Source organism: Calidris pugnax, unplaced genomic scaffold, assembly GCF_001431845.1.
Source record: "Calidris pugnax isolate Ruff unplaced genomic scaffold, ASM143184v1 scaffold90, whole genome shotgun sequence".
NCBI lineage: Eukaryota > Metazoa > Chordata > Aves > Charadriiformes > Scolopacidae > Calidris > Calidris pugnax.
The window spans coordinates 288,601-312,155 of NW_015090820.1; the positions used below are offsets into that span (position 1 = coordinate 288,601).

The window sequence follows — 23,555 nt, forward strand, 5'->3', positions numbered from 1 at the left end:
CTCTTCCCCAGACTGAACAACCCCAGCTCCCTCAGCCTCTCCTCGTAAGACTTGTGCTCCAGACCCCTCACCAGCTTTGTTGCCCTTCTCTGGACCCGCTCCAGCACCTCAATGTCCCTCTTGTGGTGGGGGGCCCAAAACTGGACACAGTACTCAAGGTGGGGTCTCACCAGTGCCGAGTACAGGGGGATGATCAGATGGTTATTAGCTCACTGGGAGAGATTGTCTTCTCTGTAGAAGCCTGAAATTGAGGTGTCGGTGTGATTTTTATAGCGGCTGTTGTTATACCCTTAGGCTCTACAGAAGTTTAAAGGGAATAGAAAGGGGCTGTGGGAGAGCAGAGAAAGCACCCAGCACTGCAGGAAGGAAAAGCCAATGGGTGTATTTTTCAACATTCTTCTGAGGAACCTCTTTCCCTCTGCCTCCTTTTTTAGCAATACGCGTTGGGCTTGATTTCTTTCCAGTTTTCAGAAGGATATTTGTTTCTGCTGATCAGATACCATCGCAGAGTTTTAACTTATGGATGTTGATGCTTATATTCTGGTCAAGAGCTTGCTTGGCTGTGTGAGACCAGTCCCTTTCCCGAGTGATGCTGGTATTCCTGGATCCCCTTTAGCTAAATGTAAGATAAGGATGTGTTAGACAGAATAAATACAAGATGTTTTTGGACAAAATAATTTTAATTTGTTCCAAAAAAAATATGCAAAGCGCAGTCGGGCTTCTGTGCTGGATAGCTTTAAAATTGCCAAATTCCAGCGATACATTTATGCATTTTTACAAACGGGCTTTAGTAGGATGAGGGCTGAGTTGTTTGGATTTATTTTAGCTGGCACATGCAAATAAATGATTCAGTGTTGCACGAGTCGTAACTGACAGAGCATTGCGTTGTAGCCTTGTCAGTTGAACTTTCTCGTTTCTTGGGGTGGTATTTTTGTTCCCTAACATGCTTGTCATAACTGCCTGCATTTCAGATCTATCCATAAACAAACAGAAATGACTCAGATTGTTTGTATATAAAACGTGACAGGAAGATGACTACTCTGAAAACACGCTGGCATATTTGCCATACTGTGAGGGATCATCCTTAAAACAAGTATTAATCCTCATTAGGAAAGTAATTGTATTGGAATTAAGATTTTTCTGGTGTAAAGTTTATTTCTCCTAATTTTCAGAGGTTAATAGTGTGCTCTGACCCGGCGCAGTAATGCCCAGCACTGCACTGCATAATAGAAGGCCAATTCTGCCAAATTTTAATTTCATGTGGTGGTTTGATCTTATGTGCTATGATCTTGTTGGCGTCACAGAGACGTGGTGGGATGGCTCCTATGATTGGAGAGCTGGAATGGAGAGATACAGACTCTTGGGGAAGGACAGGCTGAGGAGATGAGGAGGGGCTGTTGGCCTCTATGTCAATGGCCAGCTGGAGTGCATGGAGCTCCACCTGGGGATGGATGAAGACCCAATGGAGAGCTTATGGGTCAAGATTCAAGGGAGCACAGGGGCAGGTGATGTTACAGTGGGGGTCTGCTACAGGCCTCCTGACCAAGACAGTGGAGTGGATGAGGCCCTCTATAGACTGACAAGAACAGCATTCCAACAGATCTTGGCTGTCATGGGGGACTTCAACCACCCTGATATCTGGGGGTTCTGCTACAGACCTCCTGACCAAGACAACGGAGTGGATGAGGCCCTCTATAGACAGACAAGAACAGCATTGTGTTCACAGATCCTGGCTATCATGGGGGACTTCAACCACCCTGATATCTGTTGGAAGGACGACACAACAGGGCACAAGAAATCTAGGAAGTTCTTGGAATATGTCGGTGACAAATTTCTTCTTCAAATGGTAGAGAAGCCAATGAGGAAAGGAGCCACGCTAGACCTTGTCCTTACCAATAAGCAGGGGCTGGTGGGGAATGTCAAGTTCAAGGGGATCCTTGGCTGCAGTGATCATGAAATGGTAGAGTTTAAGATCCTGAGGGCAGTGAGGAAGGTGCATAGCAAGCTCACTACCCTGGACTTCAGGAGAGCAGACTTTGGCCTCTTGAGGGACCTGACTGGCAGGGTAACATACTGGAGGGGAGAGAGGCCCAAGAAAGCTGGTTAATATTCAAGGGTCATCTCCTCCAAGCTCAGGAGTGGTGCATCCCAACGAGGAAGTCAGGCAAAAAAGCCAGGAGGCCTGCATGGGTGAGCAAGGAGTTCCTGGACAAGCTCAAAAGCAAAGAGGAGGCCTGCAGAGGGTGGAAGCAATGACAGGTAGACTGGGTGGAATACAGAGAAACTGTCTGAGTGGCCAGGAACCAAATTAGGCAAGCTAAAGCCCAGAGAGAATTAAATCTGGCCAGGGACATCAAGGATAAAAAAAAAAATTGTATGTCAGAAATAAAGGCAAGACTAGGGAAGATGTGGGCTCTCTCTGGAAGGAAACAGGAGACCTGGTCACCCAGGATATGGAGGCCAAGGTACTGAATAACTTTTTCACCTCCATCTTCCCCAGCAAGGGGTTTAACCACACCGCCCAAATTGCAGAAGGCAAAAACAGGGGCTGTGAGAATAAAGAACTGCCCGCTGTAGGAGAAGATCAGGTTCAAGACCATCTAATGAACCTGAAGGTACATAAGTCCATGATGAAATGCATCCATGGGTCCTGAGGGAGCTGGCAGATGAAGTTGCTAAGCTGCTTTCCATTATATTTGAAAAGTTGTGCCAGTCTGGTGAAGTTCCTGCTGACTGGAAAAGGGGAAACACAACCTCATTTTCAAAAAGGGAAAAAAGAAGGCGAGATGTGCTACAGGCCAGTCAGTCTCACCTCTGTGCCTGGCAAGATCGTGGAGCAGATCCTCCTGGAATCTCATGAGGCACGTGGAAAATGGCTCCACTAAGGGCAAGTCATGCCTGAAAAACTTGGTGGCCTTCTACGATATTGCCACAGCATTGGTAGATAAGAGGAAAGCAACAGACATCATCTACCTGGATTTACGCAAAGCATTTGACACCGTCCTGCACGACATTCTGGTCTCTAAATTGGAGAACATGGATTTGATGGATTGACCACTCAGTGGATAAAGAACTGGCTGGATGGCCACACTCAAAGGGTTGCAGTCAACAGCTCAATGTGCAAGTGGAAGCCAGTGACGAGTGATGTTCCTCAGGGGTCAGTGCTGTTTAACATCTTTGTCAGAGACATGGATGGTGGGATTGAGTGCACCCTCAGCAAGTTTGCCGATGACACCAAGCTATGTGGTGCAGTTGACACACTGGAGGGATGTCATCCAGAGGGACCTGCCCAGGCTGGAGAGGTGGGCTCGTGCAAACCTCATGAAGTTCAACCAAGCCAAGTGCAAGGTCCTGCACCTGGGACACGGCAATCCCAGGCACAAATACAGGTTGGATGGAGGCTGGAGAGCAGCCCTGAGGAGAAGGACTTGGGAGTGCTCGTGGATGAAAAGCTCAACATGAGCCGGCAGTGCGCGCTGGCAGCCCAGAAAGCCAACCCCATCCTGGGCTGCATCAAGAGAAGTGTGGCCAGCAGGTCACGGGAGGTGATTCTGCCCCTCTACTCCGCTGTGGTGGGACCCTCATCTGGAGCACTGTGTCCAGTTTTGGAGTCCTCAACACAGGAAGGACATGGACCTGTTGGAACGGGTCCAGAGAAGGGCCATGGAGATGCTCAGAGGGGTGGAGCACCTCTGCTGTGAAGACAGGCTGAGAGAGCTCGGGGTGTTCAGCCTGGAGAAGAGAAGGCAACGGGAAGATCTTGGTCCTCCAGTACCTGAAGGAAGCTCCAGGAGAGCCGGGGAGGGACTCTTTATGAGGGAGTGTACTGATAGAATGAGGGGGAACAGTTTTAAATTGGAAGAGGGGAGATTGAGATGAGATCTCAGGAAGAAATTCTTTGCTGTGAGGGTGGTGAGACCCTGGAACAGGTTGCCCAGAGAAGCTGTGGCTGCCCCATCCCTGGAGGGGTTCAAGGCCAGGCTGGATGGGGCTTGGAGCAACCTGCTCTGGTGGGAGGTGTCCCTGCCCAGGGCAGGGGGTTGGAACTGGATGATCTTGAAGGTCCCCTCCAACCCAAACCATTCTGTGATTCTATGGTGTTGTAGGGGCTGGTGGGTGATGCAGGTGCCTTCCAAGTGCTCTCTGCCTGAGTTGCTGCTTTATCTGAGCTGTTCTTGCACATCAGCCCTAGAGATAAAGTGGGCATCCTTTGCAGCACTGTTACCCTTGTTTTAATTAAAGGTTGTTCTTGCTTGTAGAGAATAAATAATTGTTTTGCTCCCTCTTCCCTCTACACATACCACCCCCCCACCCCCAGCCTGTCATTAGATTAGTTCAAGGTGGCACCACTGTGCTGGTTTCAGGAGTTTTTGATAAGGGGGAGAGTAGCTCACCAATTAGGTTTATGAAAATGGAGTAGGAAGTGCCTATTAATGTGTGACTTATTCATGCTGCCTCTGTCATCTGGTGAACTCAGATCAGCAGAGTTCATTCTGTCTCCAGGGATCTTATGTTCTGAACCTTTTGGTTAGAGTCAAGATAAACATGTAAGAACGGCGTAGGCTTAGGTTTGTTTAAAGGACAAAATACGTTCCCATCTCCTCCCCCAAAACCAGAGTGAGTACAATGTTCTCAGAGTTGTGTTCATAGCTCCCTGGCACCCCTTTTAAAGAAGCAAAAAAGGCAAATTTCTGAGTCTTTGGCATTTGAGCACCTCGGGGAAGAAAGCTGTTTTGGTGATGGGCTGTATTCTACTGTTCCTGCCTGGGTTTTTAAAAATGAATGTTAGCTAACCAGAAAAACCACGTGTGCTTTAAAATTGAGTTCTTCTACTTGATGGGGAAGAAAGCTGTTTTGGTGATGGGCTGTATTCTACTGTTCCTGCCTGGGTTTTTAAAAATGAATGTTAGCTAATGAGAAAAAAACCACTTGTGCTTTAAAATTGAGTTCTTCTACTTGATGGTCAGGTGCTCCCAGTGCTGCAGATGTTTGGGCACGGGTGGTTGGAGTTGTAAGCTTGTTGGTAAAGGACTTCAAGTCATGTTAACGTGCCAAGATCTATCAGTGTGTAGACATGTATGTATCACCTGTGTGCTTAAGTAGTGAGTCCGTGTGAGTATGAGATTTCCAGTGTGAGATTTTAGTGATGTTTTTCTGGTTTTCAGTAAAGAGGTGGCAAGCTTGCTCCGAGCTTCAGGCTTCTTCCCCAAAATCTATGTATTACCTCATGTTCCCACTTAGCATTAGTGGGGACGTGAATAAAGGAGCACCACTAACATAAACTACATGTTTTTCAGTAAGGAGGTGGCAAGCTTGCTCCAAGCTTCTTCCCCAAATTCTATATATTGCCTGATGTTCCCATTAGCATTAGTGGTGAGGTGAATAAAGGAGCACCACTAACATAAACTAGTTTTGGTTTATACATGTTGTCATGGATGTGCTCTCCTATAGCCTTAACTTTTTGGCGGATATTTTTCTCTGTTTGGTGTATTTCAGTGTGTTTTTATTATGTGGGCTTTCTCCTTGAGTGCAGAGAAGTTATATCTGCCTTAAAGATTTTGCTTGAATATTTTTGCTTTGTGGGGATTAATTAGAGTTTAACTTTCTCCTTTTTTTTGTCTCCAGGGGATTGTGGGCAACCTAGCCAGTGGCAAGTCTGCGCTTGTACACCGGTACCTGACTGGCACCTATGTCCAAGAGGAATCACCTGAAGGTACATGGATATTCAAATTTCCCTATGATTTTTTTTTTCCACAAACTACATCTTTATTCATTTATAATCACGCAGAAATGAATCAGTAAAGAATCCAACTTACTATTTCAGCGTTCGTGGAGATTTTTTGCTTTAACGTTCTCCAGACTAAAATAAGTATATGATGAGTATAATTGTACCTTTTTCATGACTGCTTAGCATCCTTAAATACTTAGGGCATCCTATGGGGAGCTTCTGTTCCTGCATGGAGAAGAGTTGATTGCTCTCAGTCGTGCTGCTGCTTTCAGCTGGGCTGTTGAAAGCCCCCATTTCTGTACCTAGCACTGGATTTCTGCAGAATCAGGCCCTTTGGTTTGTGGTGTTGGGAGAATAAATAAACTTCACAAGCTTAAACTAAAGATGTAACTTGTTCCTTGTTTAATATATTAAATCTTTGCTCGTGAAGTTTGGTTTTTTAAAAAAAAATTTTTCTTATTCTACAGAAAATTCATTTCTACCTGAAAACGCTGTAGTGTTTAACATTAATCCAAGTTTATAGCTTGAGACCAAAAATATCATAGTTCCTTATAGAGGTGTATCTTACTTACACTAAATACTTTTTGATTTATTTATTTTTTTATCTATTCTCCTTATGAATTTTTAAATCCAACTCTGAGACACTGAATTTCTGGTTCCTTCTTTTCCTTACTGGCTGTTCCATTCTTTGCAGATATGGATGCAGGTAACTATACATTGTCTTCATGGCAGCTCTTGTTTTGAAGAGACAGACGGCAGTTTCCGTACTATAGTGTTTTCCCCTTGTTTTGTGTTATCATTTTGATTTGTTTCCTTTTGATTTCAAGTCTTTAGTACATCTCACTGTTGTGTCTCTTGCTGTAGTTGTCTTTTCAGCAGTAGTTTGTAGCTTCATGCGTCTACCAATAACATTTGTTTCAAATTAACTCTTACCAAAGGAAGCTATTAAGTGTAACACTTGACGTTTTAACAGTCTTGAATTGTAGTTAAAATGGGAGGAGAAGGAAAGGGAGGGATGGACAAGGCTTCTTCTTGTGAAATTGCAGTAACAGTGAAGTCTTCCAGGTTATAAGCTTGCCTGAAATGTTTTAGCTGCTTTAGTAGCTAGGGCTGATAATTAGCTAGGAGTGATAATTGAGCCTTGCAACAAAACTGCCTGTAGGTCACATTTATTTTATGCCCCCTGCCTCTGGATGCTGATAGTGAGAGTTCCACAGCATGTAGATCCACTGAATACAAGAAGTCATGAGCAAATAGGAATATCTCTACAGAGCTCTTTCCTCATTTCATGAACAGAAAATATTTTGGTTTTTTTTTTGTTTGTTTCTTGTAAGATTCAAATGTATTGATTGTTCACGGGTTCAACAGTCCTCTCCTCCTAAACTATGAATATTTTAGATGGTGTTCCTTGAGAGAGTTGCCATCTGTCCTCTTTGTCTTCAAGGATTTTTATTTACAGTGTTTTGAGTGATGTTCAGACTGTTTTTTCCTGAAAGGATTAGATGACAAAAGCAGTGTCAAATCATTTCTTTGCACATAAGCGTAGCTGACAGGCCTCACTAATGACACCCATTTCATTAACAGGGGAAAAAGTGGAATAATTAAGAGCTCTAATTCACCTTGTAAGGGGATAGATTTCTAATCAAGTTAGTGCTAAAGGAAATTCAGCTCCTATGAATTATGCTCAGTAAAAATCTGCAATAGTTATTTGTTAGTGTTTTCTTTCTTTCTCATCCAAATAGAAGTCCCTTCTGTAGAAAACACAGCAGCAACATAGGTGGTTCTGTTTTGGTGTGAAACTTCTGATTTATATTCTGCATGGGAAACGGTCAAGATTTCTAATCAAGTTAGTGCTAAAGGAAATTCAGCTCCTATGAATTATGCTCAGTAAAAATCTGCAATAGTTATTTGTTAGTGTTTTCTTTCATTCTCATCCAAATAGAAGTCCCTTCTGTAGAAAACACAGCAGCAACATAGGTGGTTCTGTTTTGGTGTGAAACTTCTGATTTATATTCTGCATGGGAAACATAGGTTTTGATAAATCAAAGATAGGTGTAAGCCTTTATGTTGGAGACATTTTCCTTTCTTTTGAGGTCTTTTAAACGTGCCAGATTGTTAGATTGGTTAAAGAATAGTATGTATACGAGGCGTTAAGCTGTCAGCTGCTTAGCTGTTTAAGAAAAAACAAAGTTTATTCACTTTGAATGGCTTACTAACAGCAAAATTTATCAGGCATCGTATAATTAGTATGTAATTGGTATAATGATGGATGCGCACTTCATGTGAAAATGGTTATTACGACCCAGCACCGCTATTTCTGCCATCCCTTGCCTTCTAAATTACTACAATTACCATGAAACCTGCCCTGCATTAGACAAGTGCCAGAGTTCCTGTAGACCTTTAAGGTAACTTCAGCATTCCAGTTAATTAATCTTAAGTATATGAAGATGGTTTCATGTTTCCTTCAGCTCTTTTCTTTAAGACAAAACGTTTCTCTTGCTCCTTGATCCTTCCTCTCCACCAAGAGGAATCGTGAAACGTTGAAATATAAAGCAGTTTTCTGTCATTGTCTGGCCCAACTTCTATTTCTCTTCAGAATTAATTTTGATCCCTAGTGGGATTGTAACATGAAAAAACGTTTTTCATAGAATAAATTTGTCTCAGGGAGAGAATTAACTTCAAGGCTCTTCCTTTGCATATTTTCCATGCACACAGCTGTACTCCTGTGACACGTTTTTAAATCAGATGTATTTTGATGTAAGAAAAGAAGTGATGCGTTGTCCTGTAACAAGTGGGAATTTCAGTAGCCTGGGACTGGCAATTTTTTGCTGTAACGATACACCAAGGAATTGATGGGAAATAGAGTATTTTAGTGATTTGTGATCTTCTAAGAACTTTCCAAGTGACTGGAAGAAAAACTGCTACTAAACAGTGTGCTGGGTTTTTTCTATAGCTGAAAGGAGGAGTAAGATGTGTGGAACCTGGTATCTTTTTTTCACTGGTCTAAAATTTAATTCTACCTGTAGGAACAAAATGATACGTGGTGTGTGTGGAATTTGAGACAAAGTGCTTCACCAAGGTGAATTGAAGTTTACAGGAATAGTGAGTGTCAGAAGTATTCTGTTACACGACATAAAGGCTTTTGCACATCTCTGGTGTGTAAATAGTGTCAGAAGTATTCTGTTACACAACATAAAGGCTTTTGCACATCTCTGGTGTGTTTGTGAAAACCCTAATTCAAGTCATGATTATTTCAGGGGTTTTTGTTGTTTTTTTTTCCAGTGAGCATAATAAAAAAAGGCAAATAAGTTGAGGTCTGAGGTGTCTCAGCTGGGATGAGGAAGGAGGGAAGCGTAATAAAAAAAGGCAAATAATTTGTGGTCCAAGGTGTCTCAGCTGGGATGAGGAAGGAGGGAGGATTTTTTTTCTCTCTCCCACTGCTAGCACAGACAGCTGATGTGAATGTGAAGTGTTAAATCTGTCCAGTGTATCTTCTGTTTAAGAAAACCAGGAAGGGGAGCTGAGGTCACGTTGACAAAATCCCCTTTAATTTGAAGATGCAGAGTAGTTGAAATGAGATTTCAGAAGAGAGCAGCGCAAATGAAGGGAGAAAGCCAGAGCTGGAGGCATGGCAACTGTTGTGGTTGTATTTTTGGAAAAAAATTTAAGGCTGCAGGTCTCCATTGTAATGTACACTTATGAGTCTGCCTTTAAAGTAACTTTAATTTCTCTCTTGAAACTGGAAATTTACCTTTTTTTGCTGCTAGTTTGCCCAGAATTGATGATTATCTAGCGGCAATCTGCTCTACTTTGACATTAAAATGGGACACAAATGTTTAAATAGGTTAATAACTAAATGTTGGGGTATGTTTAAGATCTCCTTTTGCTGCTAGTTTTCCCAGAATTGATGATTATCTAGCGGCAATCTGCTCTACTTTGATATTAAAACGGGACACAAATGTTTGAATAGGTTAATAACTAAATGTTGGGGTATATTTAAGATTTCCCTTACACCCACCACCACCCCTCCAGAAGAGAGAAATGTTTTCATGTTCCCAAAACTATGAAGGCAGTCCAGTGCCAGCAAGCAGCTCCTGCAGTTGGTGGAAAGTTCATGTATCTGCGTGAAGGAACTTATGGATATAATATAAATGAAGATGTAGTATGTGAATCTTTGCAATGCTGTCTGTTCCTTGCTTTCTGGGTTGATTTTGCTTAGACTTCTCATGTACACGGCATAAAAGACAGACATTGGAAGCTCTTACAGAGAGTTGTTTTAGCACTAATAAGTATCTCTTTTTAACTCTCTGTAATTTTTTTTAAATCTATATATTTCTTTATTGCTTATGTGACACGAGGTTGTTCAGTTGCCTTCGGTTTCTTCTTTCCCATTTCCTTTTTGTAGTTATAGCCCGTTTTAGTTCTTTTTCTCATCTGTGGAAAGAGTTGATGGCCATTGCATCGGGTGTATAATTCCAGTTGGTGTATCGTGGCTGTGACTGGGCTATGGTGTAGCCTCTGCTGTGTCCCAGGTGAGCTACAAGCCCAGTAGATACCAGCACACCACAACCCTTAGTCTCTCCCTGAAGGGTTGGACACATCAAGTATCAAGTACCAGTTAATTTCAGTAAGAGGTCTCTTATGTGTTAGAGGCTACAATAAATATATCCTCCCGGTCAGAGGTATAGAATACAGCCTTTAAGTGTTTTCCAGAAAGCTGTGATCATTTATTTTCTTTCCAAACTTGACCTAAAAGTAACTTCATAAGATAGCATCCTTCAGTGAGTAACTTCTTCCAGTACCTACAATGAACAGTGTATCACTTGAATAACAAGAATGGTCATAAAACTTCTATTATTAAAACAGTAAACAACATGTCACCTTCAGTCTTTCCTTTTAAAGAAGGAGGAATGTAATGAAAGTAGTATGAAATTCAGTTGCTAAACTATTACCAAAACATGTAGAAATTTCATATTGGGGGATGGATATCCATGTTGGATGTCCAACCTGGTCTGGTGGGAGGTGTCCCTGCCAAGGGCAGGGGGTTGGAACTGGATGATCTTGAAGGTCCCTTCCAACTCTAACCATTCTATGATTCTATGTTCTTCAATTTCCATCTAGTTACTATTTCCATATCGCGTTACTTCAGCAGAGTGTAATTATGCAAGGAGGATTGAGAAGAAGACTACTTGAAAATTTCAGCTGCTATTGTTCAGCATCCCCTTATGCTGAGACCATAGACTCTTACAAAATATGTATACAAAAATACATATATATACATACATAATCTATTAATAGGCATAATTAACCTAGATAACCTTTTGGTTGGCTTCATTCATGGAAAAGGTCTAATGCTTTAGTTGCTGGACTCCGAGATGAAACCAACCATGGAGCTTGTTCTCCTGGGGAAAAAAAAATTAGAAAAAAGATATGAAAAAAAAAAAAAGCTTGCATTGTGTTAAATTAGGTGTTTGGACAAGGAGGACAGGAAAGGAATACCATGTTTTGATAGTCTTTGTACCAGGATGTGGTAGGAGATTCACTAGCGAGATACGGGGATCATCACAGGTTGGTGTTTCAGGTTGGATAGGACATTGGAGCTACAGCAGAACTGGAAAGCCTCTTCTGTAACAGTGATTGTTGTCCCCTTCTTCCCAGGATTTGTGTGCAGGGTACAGGAATGCAGGTAAAATATATTTTTGGGTAAAGTTACATTTTTTAATTCTTCCTTCTGCTAACAAAGGTTCCCAAGGTTGCAAATCTCTGCGCAGGTTTATTTTTTTTCTTTGCAATTAATTTTTTTTTCCAAACAGATAGGGATCTGGAGGGCAGATTTACTAAACAACTTGATTTTATCTTTCATGAATAAAAGGAGGATGTGTCCCAGACTAATCTGTGTGTTCTGTTCTCGGTGAGCAAGCCAGCTGAAATGTAAATGAAGAGCAGAGAAATTTGTCCTCTGAATATGTACTTGCATGTTTTACCTAAAGAGAAACTTCCATGCTTTTTCACTCGTGATTCCTTGGAATTCCATAAAATCATCATCATACATGTAAAAATTTTCACCTACCTTAATATGGGGGAGATTTTACAAGAATTCCAAGTAGGTATGAGTTCAAAAAAAGCAACATAAATCTGTTTTGGGTGAAGCTGAAATTTTTCATGTTACATTCAAATCTTCAGTGCATGTCACAAGCTTTGCACAGCACTTTGGGGGGCAGCTGAAGCTATCAGAGTAGTTTTTATTATTTTTTTTTTGGTCTGTAAAAACACAGACAAACACTGTGTAGTGCGCAGGAGACAAGGATGCCTTTAGACATGTGGTTCAAAATTATCTCTCTTCAGTCCTTTGTCTTCTGTTTTGCTGTAGTACTGTCAGCTGATTATTTTTATTTGGCATTTCATGCTGACATCCAGATATAAGATAACACATGTCTTTTTTGATAATTTTAAAGTGTTGCTGCAGTTGGCTCCCTTGGGCTTTTGGAGCCTTTCAGGCTTAGAATAAAAAGAGTGTGTTTATATATTCCGCCATCTCCCCTCTCCAGCCCTTCCCTCTCCTCCTCCCCCTGAGACTGGCTGTGTGATTAGACATGGGGTTCAAAATTATCTCTCTTCAGTCCTTTGTCTTCTGTTTTGCTGTAGTACTGTCAGCTGATTATTTTTATTTGGCATTTCATGCTGACATCCAGATATAAGATAACACATGTCTTTTTTGATAATTTTAAAGTGTTGCTGCAGTTGGCTCCCTTGGGCTTTTGGAGCCTTTCAGGCTTAGAATAAAAAGAGTGTGTTTATATATTCCGCCATCTCCCCTCCCTTCTCCTCCTCCCCCTGAGACTGGCTGTGTGATTTAACCAATTCTTTGAAAAAACCTCTCTGTTGGCTGCTGTTTCAAGTGTTGCACGAATAAGGAACTATGTTAATTAAAGGAAGAAGTTAAGTATTTGTTCTTTTTCCTGGGGAGAGAAGGTGCTGAAAAAGCAGTTTCCTAGCAGGGACCTACCCTTTCAGTGGTGTGCCCTGAGGGTTGACTGATCTCTAAGATGATGTCTTTTTAATGCGTTGCACCTTGGATACTCAAAAGGTTTTAACAAATAATGTCTGTAGGATATGTGCCCTTCTCCTAACGGGCTCCTTTGAAGGTTGTGTCCCAGGTAAAAACTGTAATTCAGATTTATAGCTGCTATTAACAACTTTAGGCTCTTTGCTTTCTGCTGCTGTTGAATCAGAATCCGGTCTGGAGTTGGCTGCTGCTAGAAGGGGCCTGCCTTCCACTTTATTTTTCAAATATTCCTTCTGTATGTATTTCTAAATCATAGCCCAATGTTTAGCTCTCGATATTAAAGCAGAATTTTAGTATGTTCTTTGAACATGTTGCTTTTTCAGCTTTTGTTGTTTTGGGAAGTTGTATTGGAATGTAGGGCATAGCAGTTAGCTGATTTTATTCACAAGATGTCTAATTCTCAACAGATTTCTTTAATTTTCTGCTCTAGCATAGGCTGTCACCAGGTTTTCTACCCGTTCTAGGATTGCCAAGGGACTCCCAAGTTGCAGGATGGCAAGATTAGATCTTGACTAAGTGATTGACCGCACTCACGGAATCCCGTGGGGTCGGAAGGGACCTCTGGAGATCATCTAGTCCAACCCCCTGCCAAAGCAGGGCCACCCAGAGCAGGTCCCACAGGAACGTGTCCAGGTGGGGTTTGAATGTCTCCAGAGAAGGAGACTCCACCACCTGGCTCTGCCACCCTCACAGGAAAGAAGGTCCTCCTCATGTTTAGGTGGAACTTCTTCTCTTCAAGTTTGTGCCCATTTCCTCTTATCCTGTCCCTGGGCACCACTGAAAAAAGACTGGCCCCATCCTCTTGACACCCTCCCTTGAAGTATTTCTAAGCATTGATCAGATCCCCCCTCCTCCTTCTCTTCTCCAGACTAAAAAGGACCCAAGTCCCTCAGCCTCTCCTCATCAGAGAGATGCTCCAGGCCCCTCATCATCTCTGTAGCCCTCTGCTGGACCCTCTCCAGCAGTTCCCTGTCCTTCTGGAACTGGGGAGCCCAGAACTGGACCCAGTGCTCCAGCTGGGGCCTCCCCAGGGCAGAGCAGAGGGGCAGGATGACCTCCCTCCACCTGCTGCTCACACTCTTCCTGATGCCCCCCAGGATGCCATTGGCCTTCTTGGCCATGAGGGCCCATTGCTGGCTCATGGTCATCCTGTTGTCCACCAGGACTCCCAGGTCCTTCTCAGAGCTGCTCTCCAACAGGTCAGTCCCCAACCTGTCCTGGTGCAGGGGGTTATTCCTCCCCGGGTGCAGCACCCTACACTTGCCCTTGTTGATGTTCCTCAGGTTCCTACGCTCCACCTTCACCTGCTCCATCAATACTACGCGTTGGAGGGAAAAGAAGGAAAAAAGGATGGAGGGAGAGAGGTTCTGACTTGTGGTCTGACTTTCCTTCCCAGTGAGACTTCTATATAGGCAACCTGTTTTCCTCAGTGCTGCTAATTTTAAAATTTCCCATGTATATTTTTAGGGCTGCCACTTGGCATTAGGTAACATCCCTCTGAAAAAACCTTGTAATTTACTTTAGTATTGTTATTCTCTTTTCTGCCTCCCACTCCCCCTTGGTTCTGAGTGATAGTAATATGAAAGGTGTTGAGTGAAATACAGAAGGAAAATAGATTTCCCTACCCCTTAAGATGTGGTGTGCTGTTATGTGATGGCTCTTCTCATATTTGAATTAGAATGTTTTGGGAGGTAATTTAAAAAAAGATAGTTGCTTTTTCTGGATTTCCTTAGCAGATCTCACTATGATTTTTTTTGTGTGTGTGTTCAGACAGGTTATAGTATAATCACAGCTAGCTAAGTCCAATTTTAACTCCAGCCTTACTATTTGTAATGTAATACTGTAATGAAAGGACAGATATTATAGAAGGTGGCTATAAGCTAAGTATAAAAAATGAAGGGGTATTTTAAAAAGAAAAAGTAGGGGCAGGGGGAAAGCCTGAAATCTGTGCTTATAGGAGTTAAGTTTGGGCTTATTTTGGTTCTGTACTTCAGTGTTTTTTAGCAGATATAAGTTAAGATCTTGGAAATTTTGTTGGAAACTTGTAATGTTGAACTGATGTACAGAGGTTTTGAGCTGGTGTGGACAGGAGGTGATTTGTGTTAGATTGAGAGGTAGAAGTTGTGTGAATACTTGGCTGAACGAGTTAGTGTATGGAAGATGAAATGTGTGATAAACTCATTTTTTAACAGTAAAAAATAGCTATGATATTTTAAGTCACTGGGCTAACTTTGTAAACGCCTTTGTTTGGAAAGTGACGTTTTGGAGTGTAAACTTTTTAAACTTGAAAGGGCTGGTGATGGAAACAGGTAGGAACGCACTAAAGTAGTATCACATCCTGCCCAGAGTAGTTGTTTGCTGCTGTTTGCTTTTTGTTTGTCTCCAGCTGTCTTGATAAAAATAAGTTTTTAAAATTAGACTTGTAGTGTGTATACAATTAGTGTGTCTGATGTGTGTAAGCATCTGTCTGCACCTGCTGTCCAGAAAATAAACCAAAAAAAATAAAATAGAAACTACTAACAATAAAAAAAGCTATGATATATGGCAGATTTCCTAAGTTATTAGTAGAAATGAAATCATTAATTCAATTGTAGGCCCTTCTCACCTGACATTATGGGGTCAGACAGGTCCTGGGCAGGATGATGGCATCACTGTGTATGGCATCGTGGTTGTTTTTTTTTTCTCTTCCATTTTACTACTTAATAAGACGTAGCTTTTAAAATACTTGCCCATGTTCATCTGAAGAGTTTTACTGTCTGATTAAGCTCAGACGTCTGATGTTCCTAGTTGTGCAGTGACAAAATTTAAATAGAGCTGTGCTAAGTGAAGAGGTTGAGATGCTGGAGAGAATGCTAAATCCAAGGGACAAAAACCAGCAGGAATCTTAAAATACTTTCAGATTGTAGTGGCAAAATTCAGTGTATGGAGAAAGTCCTGCAGGTGCTGCCATGGAAAGTGTGGCTACAAGAGAATCCTGGTCCTTGGGAGGTTGGGGTGAATACAAGGCATCGGGGTGACTGTTGGAGGAGGAGGTTACGAAAGTCCTGCAGGTGCTGCCATGGAAAGTGTGGCTACAAGAGAATCCTGGTCCTTGGGAGGTTGGGGTGAATACAAGGCATCGGGGTGACTGTTGGAGGAGGAGGTTCCTACTGCTCATTTTTCCTCTCTTTTTAAAATGTGTTATTCATCGTGTCGAATTGATGGGTGTCTAATCTCTTGTTTGTGGAGTGATTTCAGAGATGTGAGGGCTCATGGGCAGGGCACGGGCACTTTATGGCTTTGCAGAAAACCTTTCAGAATTTTGCAAAATCCGGCTACAACCTTGAACAGCATTAAAATCTCAAACCTATTTGTCGTATTTGAAAATCATAGATAGGTTGGTGGTGTGCCTTTCTTAGGAGGAAAGCCAACTATAGATTTTTTTCCAGGCAAGTGTGGAGTGACGGGTGTAATTCTGGTGTATGTGGTGAAAATCAGTGTTCTGCTTTAAATCTGAATATTTTTGTCTGTAATGCTAAATGTTGAGGTCTGTATGCTGCTATGGGACTGCTTCTGCTGCGTCATATAGTTCAGGGTTATTTAACCACGTTTTTTGAGCTGTCTTTGAGAGAAGTGCTACCTCTATGCCTCCTGCAGAAAAGGGAAACCAAGTACTAGTCCCTATAACAGAGTCTCTGGTTTGTCAAACAGTTAATCAATAAACTAATAACTCATTGTGATAAACTGGGTACCCTGAGGTACAGGGATACTTCCAGCCAGGAGAACTGAAATCATACAAGATTTTAAATGCTCTGAGGAAAAACTGTTTTCCAAAGCCCATTGGCAGCATGTGCTTTCCAGAATCCCATTGTTTTTCCCAGCTTTGCTGCTGGACTACAGGTCCCAAGGCTTAGACCTAGAATTGTGATGACTTGACTCTCCAGTAGAGCTTTGTTATGTCTACTTCCACTTGATATTTTTGCCTGTTTACCTGGGATTGCAACGACCTAGGATCGTGGTGACTTGACTCTTGAGTAGAGCATTGTATGTCTACTTCCACTTGATATTTTTGCCTGTTTACCTGGGATTGCAGACCTAGAATTGTGATGACTTGACTCTCCAGTAGAGCTTTGTTATGTCTACTTCCACTTGATATTTTTGCCTGTTTACCTGGGATTGCAATAAAATAGGAACTGTAAAGACGATAAATGTCTTTCCCTTGCCCTAAAATGGGATCAGGAGGTTATTTCTTAGTAAGAACACTCACCCCTTGTCTCTTTCTAGTCTGTTCTCTTCAATAACCACAATTCATAGGCTTATTTGTCTTCCTGTGTATTTTCTGGGCAATGTATTACTTTGTTTTCCCCAAGTGCTTACGAGCACTTCTCATTCAGTCCTTCTCTCCTGTGTAATTCTCTACCTGGAGCAATACAGGGAGGTTCTGGCTGAGGCTCTGGCAACGTGAGGGCTTGAGTGGGCAACCTGCTTGGCTGTGCTCCACAAGAATCCAGGGCTGCTGCTCTGCAGGGCCAGTGGTTGGCCATCCTCACCCTGCATTCCTACACCTGGTTGGACCTGCTTAGGTGGAAGACTCTCCATTTGTCCTTAGGATGCTGCTTTTGTTTTCTCCACTCTTGTTTTTCTAGCTCGTTACGGTCACGTTGAAGTACAATCAAATTTTCTAGCATAATTGCAATCCCTCCTGCTTCATTCTCTAGAAGTTCAATAGCCTGTTACTTCCATCTTCTAGGGTATTAATAAAATACTTACGTGAGGCTTGAAACTCCCGCAGAAACTGGTATTGGTGTCATACTTTTTTTTAAAAGATGAATCATTTTTACGAGCGTGGCTTACCTCTCCTCCTGCACTCCCATTACAGTCATGTTATTAGCACTGGGCTTTTCTAATTGGCTTACAAGGAGTATTCCAGTGACTGTCAAAAGCTTTATAGTGAAAATATAACATGCACTGCTCTCCCAGTCCTGTCTCTGTGTAGTGGAGAAATAATTGCTCAGAGGCTGGCTCTCTTGGTTTTTTGCTCACTTGTCTTGGTGGTTAGTCCATCATTTTCTTCTCCTATCTGAAATACAACATTGGGTGGGAATCTCAGCCTGTTTACTGGACTTGGGGCTTCTCCTTTTCCTTTCGCCCAGCTCTTCTAATGGAGAAACCATCTGCCCTCCCTGCACTCAGATATCTAATAACTGCATTTGTGTGTAATAAACGTGGGGTTGGCTCAAATAAATGCTCTTTCCAGACTGGTCTGTGAAGCACCACAATTTTTTTTTTGTTTTCTTTAGATGTTTACAACTGCTTAAAGTTAATGGAAGCAACTTGCTGGATATTTCCTTCCAGTTGGCTGGTGTTGAGCCAAGGGGAGGTTGCAGCAGGATGTCTTCTTCTCAGATGACTGCTCCGTGTTTGCTAAATTCACCATCTTGGTCTGTTCAGGACTGCATTGCTCTTCGTTAAACGATTTTATACCACTTGGAAAATGAGACCTATACCTTTGGAGAAAAGTCATTCAGCATCTGTGCTGTGACACGTCCTCAAGATGACACTGCACCCCTTCCACCCTCATTTTCTATCTAAACATTAACTATTGTCTTTGATTCTATGCAACTTGAGTAGTTCATACCTTTTTGAAATGCCAGATGTATTTTCCTGAAAGCTTAAAAACTTAAAATTCAGTTGCTCTCCATTGGAGTTGCTGCCAGGTTTTGTGGCCCTTCTGTAGAAACACTGCAAAGGTGTCAATGGACGTATATCAAAATTAAGTTGTTGAGCGTCATTGCAGCTGCTATTAAAATTCCAGCAGTAAAGGGCTCTAAATCTTCTTTTACGGAATTGCAAAATCATATATTAGTGCTTCCTTGCCAGTTTTTATGTAATAAAATTATATGATGTAATAATGTTACATCATACGTGGTGCCCCAGGGGGTACCTTGCTTCACTTGATAGTGCAAGGAGAACTCTTTAGTATTCTAGCTCATGATTTCATCCATGTATCTTCTAAAACATATCGTAAACCTGTTGAGAGAAGTGGATGGTGGGTTTTGAAAGGTTTGTTGGTTTTGTTTGTTGTATTTTTTATTTTTTTAACCCGAGTACTTTTTTGGGAGGCTGGTGCAGTTATCTGCTTGTGGCTGTAGTCTTGTTGTGAGAGCGACGGTTCCCCAATCTTTGCACTTCTGTGGTTAAACGCTCAACCCAGTTGAACCACATCTAGTTCAAGTGTTGCTCAGCACAGGATTTGCATTAAGAAAAATACCCCAAAGCTAACTTTCCGTCTGGCTGGATAATAGCTTGTGAGAGCTTCCCTGCTGCTAATACCAATGGGAATTGACATCAAACACTGAGCACGACTTGATTTGGTGAAAAGTCACTTTTAACGCTTCTCGTCTAATAATACGCTTTCTTGGAAAATGCTGAGAGAAACATTTTTAAGGTAGTTTTATTTAAATAAAAATTTGGGGTAACGATGAGCAGCAGCACCATTTTACGGGGCTGTTGGAGTCGTCATTCTTTAGTGCTTGTGTTTTAGATGATCTTGCAAGCATTTCATTTCTTCTGAGCTTAGCCAGTAATTTTCATGTATTTGGTCCTGAAATGATGTATGTGTGAGTGGAGAGAATAAATGACTGAAGAGGAGCCAGATTCTTGGCACTGTTTTTCTATCATATGGGGGGGAAAAAGGAGAGAATCTGAGCATGTAAGACAGCTGATCGCTGTTGTCAAAATTCACGTGGCATTGAGGAATATAAAATAACAAGGTTTTACATGCTACTTATCTTATTTTCTCTCTCTCCTGCCCTGCCCCCATGGTTGCGGTAGACATTCAGCTGCTGCATGGGTTTGTCATGTGGCCAGCCCTCCTCTCTCCCCGCCCCCCCCAATATTTATCTTTCTCATATGGCCAAATAACTTCATCCCCGTGGCAATTTGCTTGAATAAAGAGCCTGGCGAGCGCAGTGGAGCCTGGGGATACAGTATGAAAATCAGCGGTTGCTTCAGTGAGCAATTACGCAGTGAAACAGCTCTCAGCTTAGAGGAAGGGGCAGCCAGGCTTTCAGGGCTGGATGAAAAACCTTCATCCGAGGAATTCCCTGTGTCATACAAAGCAGGGAGCACCTTTGATGACAAACGTATGCGGTATTTAAAAATCAGTATCCATTTTTACTGAAGGAGCGTTTCTTCCTACCGCTGAGCCGAAGCGCTACCGTTTGTGGGATGACGTGTGTATAAATGAGATTAAGAAGCTTTTGTTGATTTCCCTCAGCCCGGTGTTCTGACTTTGGGCTGGGTCTTTAGCCCCGGTTGTAAATCGCTGGTGGATAGAATTTATTTGGCTTGATATTGATTCAAGCTGTATTTTTAATCTGGAGCGTTTTCTAGGAGGAATCTGGGTTAGTGCACGTAAGAGACCGGGGTGGGTTTATGGGTTGCATCAGGGGCACCACTCTGTCTTTTGGTGGGTATTGCATGTGTTTCCAACATAGGAGCAATATTTGCCGCCTTATGCAAAATTCTGTACATCTGAAAAGGAGCCTGTGAGAACTGATAATGATCTTGCCCCAGAAAGCTGAGGATAACGCAGTGTTTTAGAGAAAATAGAGAGTTTTAGAGAAAATAGGTGTTCAAAAGGCGGGTTGATGTAGTGCTGGGAGGTATGGTTTAGTGATGATGCTCCTTGTTTGTTGTGTGGGTGTCTATTTTTGTCAGTGAGGTTGACGGTTGGACAAGATGATCTTTAAGGTCCCTTCCAACCTAGAAGATTCTGTGATTCTGTGATAAATAAACCGCGTACTAAAGCGCTCCCAAATTAAAGCTTCCCCACAGTTTCAGTGATTTTGTTTTTATCAATTTGCTGTGATATTTCATTAAAACAGTTGCCAGCTCCCATCTGTCTGGCCGCAGAGAGTTATTTAGCGATTCACTGGCACCTCTTTTCTAGGGCTTTTATCGAGGGGATCAGGGCTCGCAAGTCAACGTGGTTGACTTAAATGCTCTCCAGCGTCTTGGTGCCGTGTCGTGCCCGTCAGACACATGGCAGGAGCGAGGGCTCCATCCCCTCAGAGGGGAGCTGCCAGGCTTTCTCTTTCCAACGACCTCCCTTTGGCAGGTACATGGTCGGGGAGTTGAGAAACTCCCTCATTAAAAAGCTTTGCGTGTGTCACGGTACTGACGGGGCTGGAACAAAGCTACCTGCCTCCCGTGGGAATGCTGCTGTGCTGTCACCAGCTCCTTCTTTAAGAAGGTCATTCCTTTTGTTTTCAGTGGCATCAATTCAGACAGAGTTTTGCGGCTTCGTCATATTTACAGGTATTTCCAAAAAACACAGTGGTATTTTGTTAGCAATGGGAGACTTCTTGACGTCTTCGGCAGGTTGTGGCGGTTCAATATTTAAGCTGGCTGATCTGTTGAATTCATCTTTCCTGGTGGCCCTGTGATGCTTTATAAATTCCAAAAGTGTATTTTTTATTTTTTTTTTTTTAAATAATTACTAGTGCAGTGCTGTCCAAGCCAAACCATCCTCAAATCACCTCCCTCGTGCTGCTTTTCCTTGCCTGGCCTGGAGATGGGTCGCATCAGGGCTCATCAAGTTAAAGGTAGAACAGGTCTATTGTTTGTCTTAATCTTAAGACCACAGATATCTGCAGGAAGCCCACGTGGCCTTGGTTTCCTACACTGGCAGAAGTCTGTATATTCTTCAGTGTTTATATTTTTGGACGTGTAAATTCTTGGTGTTGAGGTAGGTTTTCTCAATCTCTGCCCTACGTAGTACCTGATGTTCTGATGTGCTCGTGACCCAGGCTCTTTAATGGTGTAGTAAGCTGGCTGATCTGTTGAATTCATCTTTCCTGGTGGCCCTGTGATGCTTTATAAATTCCAAAAGTGTATTTTTTATTTTTTTTTTTTTAAATAATTACTAGTGCAGTGCTGTCCAAGCCAAACCATCCTCAAATCACCTCCCTCGTGCTGCTTTTCCTTGCCTGGCCTGGAGATGGGTCGCATCAGGGCTCATCAAGTTAAAGGTAGAACAGGTCTATTGTTTGTCTTAATCTTAAAACCACAGATATCTGCAGGAAACCCACGTGGCCTTGGTTTCCTACGCTGGCAGAAGTCTGTATATTCTTCAGTGTTTATATTTTTGGACGTGTAAATTCTTGGTGTTGAGGTAGGTTTTCTCAATCTCTGCCCTACGTAGTACCTGATGTTCTGATGTGCTCGTGACCCAGGCTCTTTAATGGTGTAGAAACATAAGTTAATAGGGATGCATCCTGCTTTGATCTCAAATTTTTCTGAATTTTCAGATTTGATTTGAAATATCACAGGTTGGGAGTGTAGGGCAGTCTTGTAAACATTTTGGTTGAGAGGGTTAATAAACTATTTTATAATAGTATATATAAACTATATATAAACACCTAAACTCAAAGATAAATAAATGCATGAGGATGTGCAAGGAACTAGTGCATATTCTAGATAACGAGCGCATTCAGCCTTTGAGGGTGATGAAGCCACTTGAATAGATTTGAGTTGACTGAATGCTTGTTGACTCCAGCACTGCCCTTCCACCATGACAGACAGTGAGGTGGTACAGGATGATCTCGTATTTGGGGGGTGAGCGTGAGTCTGCTGTTACATTTCTGAATCTTCAGATTTGATTTGAAATACCACAGGTTGGGAATGCAGGGCAGTCTCTTAAACATTGTAGTTGACAGGGTTATTAAACTATTTATCCTGAAACACCTAAATTCAAAGATAAATAAATAAATGCATGAGGATGTGCAAGGAACTAGTGCATATTCTAGATAACGAGCACATTCAGCCTTTGAGGGTAACGAAGCCACTTGAATAGATTTGAATTGACTGAATGCTCATTGACTCCAGCACTGCCCTTCCACCATGACAGACAGTGAGGTGGTACAGGATGTCAAGATTTCAATTAATAATGAAAATAAAAACATACTGTCATTGTACCAAGCTCCCTGCACAGTGTTTTTGGGGAAGGCAGGGAAGAGATATACGAGCTGGTCACTTGCTCTGGATTCTTATAGGAAGAGAGACGTTGGATAACTTTTTACTGTATTTGCTAAATATGGTACATTTCTCAAACCTGCCTCTGCAAACAAAATCTTTAGTGACCATGATGTAGCTCTCAAAAATAAATCTTGTAGCGCTCACATTTATGATCTGTGTATTTACATTTAAATACTACATCCGTAGATCTGATTTCTTTTCCTTCAATTCTCTACTTAAGCTTTTTATTTCACCTTGTGTGCACCTTCTTTGTGCCTCTGAGGGCAGTTTGAAGATACAGTGAGACTTGAAAGGCATCCTATTGACAAGAGGGAATAATGAGTCGGCTCTTAAATGTGCTCGGTTGATGGTATTTTATAATTAGCTGTGTGAACTTTCGGTGTTTAAAAAAAGGAAATAGGAAATGGCAATTACACAGAACTTTCACTCTTCGATCACGTATATACTGCATTTCCATTGTTACTTACAGCTTTAAAGAGCCTCTCTGGAGGGCTGTATATTAGGTAATTAATCTTATTTAACATTTCATTATGAATTATATACAATTAACTGATGACATATAGAAATAATGATCTGCTTAATAGAAATTCAGTTCCTGAGACCTGACACCGGTTTCCTCTCAGAGTTTTATGCTTGGTTTTGATCCTTCTTTTCAAGTTCACTAATGAGATATACTTATCGGCCACTTGATCTTAAAAGGCAAAATTGAAAGCCAGTTTGTGAGCAAGATAGAGAAAATCT

General features: G+C 42.0%; 1 protein-coding gene across 1 annotated transcript in view; it reads left to right on the plus strand.

The window, feature by feature from the left end:
• Positions 1 to 23,555, plus strand: part of LOC106886680 (arf-GAP with GTPase, ANK repeat and PH domain-containing protein 2-like) — a gene marked incomplete at its 3' end in the record, with an annotated part of 90,886 nt that overhangs the window by 46,515 nt on the left and 20,816 nt on the right. The window contains exons 3-4 of the mRNA XM_014939824.1: positions 5,626 to 5,713; positions 6,423 to 6,434. Of these exons, the coding sequence (XP_014795310.1) occupies positions 5,626 to 5,713; positions 6,423 to 6,434 (100 nt within the window). The remainder of the gene's footprint in view (positions 1 to 5,625; positions 5,714 to 6,422; positions 6,435 to 23,555) is intronic.